This window comes from Dendrobates tinctorius, unplaced genomic scaffold (genome assembly GCF_039654945.1).
Source record: "Dendrobates tinctorius isolate UK_male_01 unplaced genomic scaffold, ASM3965494v1 ptg000059l, whole genome shotgun sequence".
Lineage (NCBI taxonomy): Eukaryota > Metazoa > Chordata > Amphibia > Anura > Dendrobatidae > Dendrobates > Dendrobates tinctorius.
In genome coordinates, this window is record NW_027361727.1 from 13524969 (window position 1) to 13533064 (window position 8096).

Here is an 8096-nt window from a genome sequence, read left to right on the forward strand (position 1 = left end):
TAAACATTATTTTATATTAAATATGAACACTGAACTGTAAAAAAAGAAACAAAAAAGATACCAGAAAATAGTTTATTTCTATATTTGCATTGCAAAGAAAAGTGACAGGAATAGGACTCTGATGTTCCTCAATGACCATTCCATTCAGAATTTCGTCACAATGCGGACTGTGATGTCATAAAAGACCATCAGATTCTGATTCCTTTAGCTAAACAGCTTGGAGATTAGAATGTGCAGTGACGGGAAAGGCCACCATATATTTTCCATGGATTCTGAGGAAAGCTTTTACACCAGCTACCAGGAAGACAAAATGGCTTACACCATCTTTAATGAGCTTAGAATGGAGGGCAAGTTGTGTGACATTGTTATCAAAGTTGGTGGTGTAGAGTTCAATGCTCATAAGAACATCCTGTGTGGCTGCAGTCCGTACTTTAGGTCAGTGTTTATGATGCTCAAAGGGAAATTTAAATGTATGAAAATGCTCACAATTGGCTGTAAACTCGAATTGTATGGATATTCAAGGGATTTTCCAGAATTAAATATTTAATCAATATGAGACCCTCACTAAATAACAGAACTCACAGGCCCTTTCATGTACATTAAGAGGGTCAAATCGATCTAGAATGCTTTCAGACTCTAGTGTGACCTAAAAAAAAAACCAAACAGTGACATCATAAGGAAAGGCCAGAAATTCTAGATGACCCCTTTAACTAGAGATGGGCGAATTTGGCAAAAATGTAAAATTTGCAGCTTTGCTTGAATTTCTTCAGGGAATTTGATTTGTGTGAAACTTAAGCTATGCAAATGGAATGAGAATTATGTGCGTCAGGATATGTAAGGGTCGGGTGTGTATTTTTTTAACCTAGATAATGCTTTTATCTCTACCGTATTTCTAATTGCAGAGCATTGTTCACAAATAGCTGGAAGAACAGTGAGGAGAAGGTACATGACATTTCTGGCTTCTCTCCCGAGATAATTAAATTGGTTCTAGAGTATGCCTACACATGGATGGTCCCAATCAATGCCAACAATGTGGAAAATCTCTTCATTGCGGCAGATTACTTCAACATTCTGGGTCTTCTTCAACTTTGCTCTGATTTCATGATAAACCAACTGTGCCCAAAAAATAGTATTGGTATCTACAAGTTTACCGACCATTACTATTGCCCCAAGCTCCACCAGAAGGCATATGCTTACATCTTGCATAACTTCGAAAATATAATGAAGACCTCAGATGAGTTCCTTGAACTGTCACCTACCGAACTGAAAGGTCTTTTAGAGAAAGATGAACTTAATGTTAAACGGGAGGAAGCTGCATTTGAAGCTATCATAAAGTGGATCAATCATAACCCAGCAAGCCGGCAAGAGTATATCTCAGTTCTTCTTCCAGAGGTAAGGCTGAATTTTGATCATGAAGTCCTCACCTAGAGTTAAAAGTATTCTGAACAAAAGCTGACTGAAACATGTAGCTGATATCAGTGAAGGTCTGATCATTGCATATTATTTTCCCAGAGGAGCATTGCACTGCGAATAAGCCTCCTTACCTTGACAAGCCAGAGCTGGCATGTCACTCTCCACAAGGAGAAACCTTACCCCTTAGACCTCGGTCTGATCATTGGCTCAGAAGAAGAAAAACGTGCTGTTAAATGTTTGTTTTTTTACTAAGCACTATGCCACCTACATCGATGCTTTGTGTTCACATTCGGGCTTAGATAGAATGATAGAAATATATTGCACACATTTCTGCATAGTACAGGAGATGTTTGATTCCACATTGTTCTCGTTGCCTTTATCATACTTTTTATTGTTTTTCGAGATATAATTGGTTCTCTTTGTTTTAAAGCACACCTGTCTTCTCAGCTGACTTCAAAACAAGCTTTCATGTGTGTGTGTATATCAGAAAAACTATTTCTGGCTATTATATGATTTTAAGCCTGCATTTTCACAAGTTTTCCCATCTGTAAATTCCAGTTGTCTATGAACTTGTGGGATTACACTAGCTGTTATGATGTCTCCTATACATGGTACATGGTGACAAGATAGACAATAGGGATTCATGTTCCCTATCACTTTGTAGAATGTAGACACAAGCTGCAGCATCATGGAGGACATTATATAGCAGTAGAGAGCAGTGTAGCTGTGAATCCATTACAAGGGGGAGGGGTATAAAACACTTACTACAAAGAAGCAGCCCCTCTTTCTGTCATTCTGTTTCACACCCTTTCTCCCTCTCTCCCCTCAATAGACTTAATAGACCGCTGTATTCTGATCCCTTGATGAACTGACAATCTTTCGATTGAGACAGATTTTTTCTGCGCGAGTTATAAGTTCAGGAGGCAGAGGGTATGACACAAGGCTAATAGGTGGAGAAAAAGCCATATTTGTTTGACAAAATGTTACAAAGTTTCTTGTGCTACCGATTTATTAACAGCTTTTTAAACAACATTAACCATTACATTTCTTTCCAGGTTCGCTTTGCCTTCATGCCCACCGAATATTATGGCAACAATGTTAAATCCAACATCTATATAAGAGGCAATGAAATGTGCCAACCTATTCTAACTAATGCTTTCAAAGCCATGCAGAACCTCAATGCTAATGGCCCCTCAAACCTTATGAGCATACCCCGTCTTCCTTATGCAATCTTGCTTGCCATTGGTGGTTGGAGTGTAGATGGACCAACCAATGCCATGGAATCATATGATGCTCGTGCTGACAAATGGATCAGTCTTACATGTGAAGAGGAAAGTCCAAGAGCTCGTCATGGAACAGCATACTTAAAGGGCTATGTGTACCTTATTGGTGGATTTGATAGTGTGGATCATCTTAACAATGTAAACCGTTTTGACCCAGTCAAGAAAACATGGAAGCAAGTAGCACCGATGCATTCAAAGAGATGTGATGTCAGTGTCACAATTCTGGATGAAAACATCTATGCAATGGGAGGCTTTGATGGCCACTTTCATCTAAAGACTGCTGAACGATACGAGCCAGAAACCAACCAATGGACTTTGATTGCACCGATGAATGAGCAAAGAAGTGATGCAAGAGCCACCACACTGAATGATAAGGTAAGGAGATATTCATCTTAAATAGAGATAAGCGGATTGTGTGAAATTCAAATTTGACAGCTTTTTCTAAATTTTCCCAAAAGGTTAGATTTTTTAAATTCGCATTGAATCTCAATTTTGCAAAATATCTAATTGCTTGAAAATAACACTTGGAGGTCTCCTGGAACTGTATTGAACCCCTGTTGAGTCCTTTAATGCAAATACTGCCCAATTACTGTCACACACATACACTCACTCACTCAGGGATGCACATTTTACTCTGAAAAGCTCCGGCATTTCAGAGAAAGCAGAATTCAAAGATCCAGCCCACAGAGACGAGACTGGTCCGACCACTGCTCTCTTCACTGTTCTAGTTAACTGATAGGTCTCTCTCATATGTGTACCTTGGGAAAGACCTGTCGGTCACCTAGAGTGGTTAATATTTTAAACCAGACCTATAATTATGCAGCCTGGCTCTGATACAACAGTCCATGGCTTGGGCAGCATGGATCAACAGACACGTTCCCTTTCACACACCAAGAAGCAACACGCTTGATGGTTACTTCCTTATTCTTGTTCTCTAACTCTACTATTCTTTTGAGGTGCAAGTACATTTTGGTAGCTCCTTCTTTTTATGTATAAAAAAATTGTATGCATAAAATTCATGTATATTTATGTCTATTATTTTTTTCACAGATCTATATATGCGGAGGATACAATGAGAACGAGTGTTTGTTCACTGCTGAGATGTACAACCCTGATACCATGCAGTGGAGTACAATTTCTCCAATGAGGAGCCGACGTAGAGGAGTGGGAGTTGCCGCCTATGGAGAAAAAGTATATGTGGTATGGATGTAATTATATGTAAAACCTGCTATTAATGGACATGAGGCAAATATCAAAAATGTACAAGCTAACCTATTCATTAATCAGAATTTTATAATTCTAGAACATATTTCTCCCGTTGAAAACAATGGCCTCGATTCATCATTAGCATTTTTAAGTCACTTTTCGTTTTTGTCTTTTAGTATTGGCCGTTTTTGGTGCCAAATTCATCAGAAGGGCCTATAAGATTAATGAATTTGGTGCAAAGTTAACAATGAGCTTTCTTCCTGGCTTGAACCATTTGTACGTCTTTGGCACTAAAATTTGCATGATGGCGCAAAAGAAATCAAAGATTGAGCAAAAATACTGGCGTACTAAAAAATGTGTAACACAGGTACTTGGATGCAGTGACACAGAGGCACGGAGCAGGGGTTAACTATTATTTACTTAATTAACAGTAATAAACTCCTCGCAGGGAGATAACAGGGAAAAAGGGGATGCAGGGTAAACAGTATAACTGCTATTCCACAATACAGTCTTTATATCAGGTTTAGCTCCTCTGTCCATTACTCTCTGGAGGTCTAACAGGTGATGAGATACCGGTGTAGCGTCTTCAGGCGTCCTCGCCCAGCACACGGTGTCTCTTCTGGTGGCAGCAGGCGGTCACCGGTTTTGCCCACTGAGCCCCTAGTCCATTTAACTGTGGAGCAGAAGAATGAAGCTCTCTGCAAGACCACTCGGCGTGTATTTCTTTACGTACCCGCCGACTCCTGGATGTACGCACCCCAATGCTCTGCTTGGCGTGCATCTCTCTGTGCACCAGCCAATACCTGGATGTCCGCACCGAGGTGCTCTGCTCAGCGCGTGTCTCCCTGCACAGCCGCTGATACTCGTGAGTCACTACTGCGCCCGTCCTGGATCTGTGTTCTGTGGCCGGGAGCCTTTCACAAAAAACTCTGCGTGCTCTGTCCTGCACGCTCAGCAATGCTTTCTGGGTTCTTACTGCCCCCCGACCCTTATCGCTGCCGCGAGGCCTATCACTGCTCATGGAGCGGCGCAGGTCCTCACTCACTCAGCCCCCTGGCGGGAAGCCCCTCTTTTCCTGCTCAAACCTCCTTATACTCCTCTAACTCACCACACACCCTCTCTGCAAGTCATGGGTGTCGTCCGCCCTCAATTTCTTCCCTCTGCAACAGGACTCGCAGCCTCGGCAGTTCTGGACCCAGTGCTTCAGCAGCACTTGCAGCCTGGTTCTCTCTTCTACACCCCCACTCTCCTTTAGCTCACCATTCCATGGGTGAGAGCTCTTTGTGCCCCTTTATGTTCTTTGGAGGTGGGCCAGATGACCACAGTTTTTGCACCCATTTCTGCCTCTCTTGCACTACATTTTACCAAAAAAAAATCGCTCTGCGCATATTGCATGGGCAGGACACTAGCGTGAGCACACTGAGTACTTTGAGGCACCTCTTGAATTTTCTTGTCAGAAGTACCCTCTCTGTAATCGTTCTTCATCCCAGGATATAGGATTAGATTCTGAGGTTGCTGCTGGAGTTTTTCTTGCGCTTCGTATCTCGCCTCTAATTTCTATTATCTCCTGCCGTAAGTTACCCCAGGGTATGGGATTGGATTCCAAGTTAGCAGCAAGGGCTTCTTTTATGTTCCATATTTCTGCATTAATTTATCGCATTTTCTGCCATAATTCACGGGCCCACTCCAGCTCTGCTGTGGGCAGGGTAGGTACTTAATTGATCTGGACCATCCCTGCTAGGGCCACCACCCCCTGTTCCTGCTTGCGCACAGGTGCCTCCACCCCCCACTTCTAAGAAGGTCATATGTGGTCTAGTGTGCAAGCATTCTCGCAAACCCTGCTTAAGCGGCGTGTCCCTATGACCCAACATAAACAGGTCTCTCAAGAGTTTTGACACCCTGTGCCAGATGCAGCAAAGCAGCACCAGAACATAACAGAGCCTCCTCCTTGTTTCACAGTAGGAACAGTGTTCTTTTCTTGATATGCTTCATTTTTCCATCTGTGAACATAGAGCTGATGTGCCTTGCCAAAAAGTTCCATTTTTGTTTCATCTGTCCATAGGACATTCTCCAAGAAGCTTTGTGGCTTGTCAACATGTAGTTTGGTACATTCCAGTCTGGCTTTTTTATGATTTTTTTTCAACAATGCTGTTCTCCTTGGTCGTCTCCCATGAAGTCCAATTAGGCCCATACAAGGACGGATGGTGTGATCTGACACTGATGTTTCTTGAGCTTGAAGTTCATCTTTAACCTGTTTAGAAGTTTTTCTGAGCTCTTTTGTTAGCATTCATATTATCCATCTCTTTGATTTTTCATCAATTTTCCTCCTGCAGCCATGTCCAGGGAGGTTGGCTACAGTCCCATGGATCCTAAATTTCTGAATAATATGTGCAGCTGTAGTCACAGGAACATCAAGCTGCTTGGAGATGGTCTTATAACTTTTACCTTTAATATGTTTCTCTATAGTTTTTCTAATCTCCTGAGACAACTCTTTCCTTCGCTTCCTCTGGTCCATGTTGAGTGTGATACACACCATATCACCAAACAGCACAGTGAGTATCTGTAGCCTCTATACAGGCCCACTCACTGATTCCAAGACTGTAGACACCTGTGATACTAATTAGTGGACACACTTTGATTTAACATGTCCCTTTTGTCACATTATTTTCAGGGGTACCATCATTTCTGTCCAGGCCTAGTTCATGAGTTTTATTTTTGTTTAAATTCTGTGGACGCATGGTTGAAAAGCAATGTCTGACTTTCATTTGTTCATTTTTATAGGTTTTTTTATTTATTATTATTTTTGTCAGATTCAAATTATTTCTGTCACCATTGTGGGTTTTTCTGTCATTAAACGAGGGCTACCAACAATTTTGACCACGTGTGTTTAACCTATTCTAAATACAAAAAATGTGGCATTGTAGAATAGGACCCCACAATAACCAGAAAAGGCCTAAATAGTTAAATCAAATTATCTATATTTTATTTTTCAGGTAGGAGGCTTTGATGGAACAAGATGCTTAAGAAGCGCAGAGGCTTACAACCCTGTTGACAACACTTGGGGTGTGGTGCCATCCATGAAAAAACCACGTAGCAATTTTGACGTGGAAGTAATGGATGACCATCTTTTTGTTATAGGAGGATGCGATGGACTTACCACTATATTCAATGTGGAATACTATGATGAAACAGCAAATGAGTGGTTTGATGTCCATCGTATGAATATCTGCCGCGATGCCTTAAGTTGTTGTGTGGTCCCTGGCCTCATCAACGTCCGAGACTATGCAGCCTGCCGAAACATCGACTCCAGAGATGAGGTCAAGGCGTCCTCCTCTACGACTTTACCACCACTATGATGTGTTATTTTTAACACAACTTCATGCAAAACAAGCAAGCATTATCCTCCAGACAAGAAAATAATAAAAGTTCAAGAAACTTAACTGAAATAGTATTTCTACTGCAGTTCATTATCCGGATAATGTTAAACGCAAACATCTGAGATGGGTAATGGGATGACTGGTAAATTTTAGCCTGGGAGGCATGCAGCAGTATTAGCATGAGGATGCATCCATGCATGTGACATCTCCTAGAGCTGTCCGATTTTTGTTCTCTGACAGCACCTAGATCCAAAGAATTTCATTGATCCTTACACATATTTGTATTAAAAACAGATCCAGAACATTTTCTATTCTCATCTGTTTTGTGGATCAGATTTGGCCATTAAAGTCTATGGGAATCTGTGAGAAAGTCTATGGGAATCTGTGAGACTTAGATGAACCAGGAAGACTCTGTACTTCAGCTTTCCATCCTAGTTTCATCCATTTTTAACTGATACATTCTTAAGACTCAATGGATAAAAACTCCTAACAGTCTACCCACTTCACTGAAAAAACTGGATCAGAAACAAATTGATGCATCTTCAAAGCAATTGAGATCCTAAGAAAACTGAGAATAAGATTGGTCTGCTTCTTTGGATGGTAACACTCATACATGTATGTGATAGTAACTAAAAATGGATGTATTTACACATCCAATGAAATCAGAGATTCACGAGTAAGATCTGTGAGACGCAGATCACGTCCTATCGTCCAATTTGTGGATCGGACTCAGCCATTTAAGTCTATGGAGATCAGTGACACGCGGATACAAATGGGAAGGCTCCGGATTTGCTTCCCTTTTGCGTCCATGTCTCAT

At 41.3% G+C, this 8096-nt stretch overlaps 1 protein-coding gene across 1 annotated transcript; it reads left to right on the forward strand.

Annotated features, from left to right (window-relative positions):
* Nucleotides 1–265: 265 nt before the first annotated feature.
* On the forward strand, nucleotides 266–7297 carry LOC141092252 (kelch-like protein 10). Its single transcript, XM_073578248.1, has 5 exons — nucleotides 266–435; nucleotides 903–1392; nucleotides 2469–3071; nucleotides 3747–3896; nucleotides 6896–7297. Exons 1-5 carry the CDS (start codon nucleotides 266–268, stop codon nucleotides 7256–7258), a joined length of 1776 nt encoding a protein of 591 aa, XP_073434349.1. The 3' UTR covers nucleotides 7259–7297.
* Nucleotides 7298–8096: the final 799 nt, after the last annotated feature.

Excerpts from the sequence above, each read along its gene's own strand:
- LOC141092252 (XM_073578248.1), top strand. The coding sequence starts at position 266 with ATGGATTCTGAGGAAAGCTTTTACACCAGCTACCAGGAAGACAAAATG. Across the intron at positions 436-902 it reads GGCTGCAGTCCGTACTTTAG|AGCATTGTTCACAAATAGCT; the intron begins GTCAGTGTTTAT and ends TTCTAATTGCAG. Across the intron at positions 1,393-2,468 it reads TCTCAGTTCTTCTTCCAGAG|GTTCGCTTTGCCTTCATGCC; the intron begins GTAAGGCTGAAT and ends ATTTCTTTCCAG.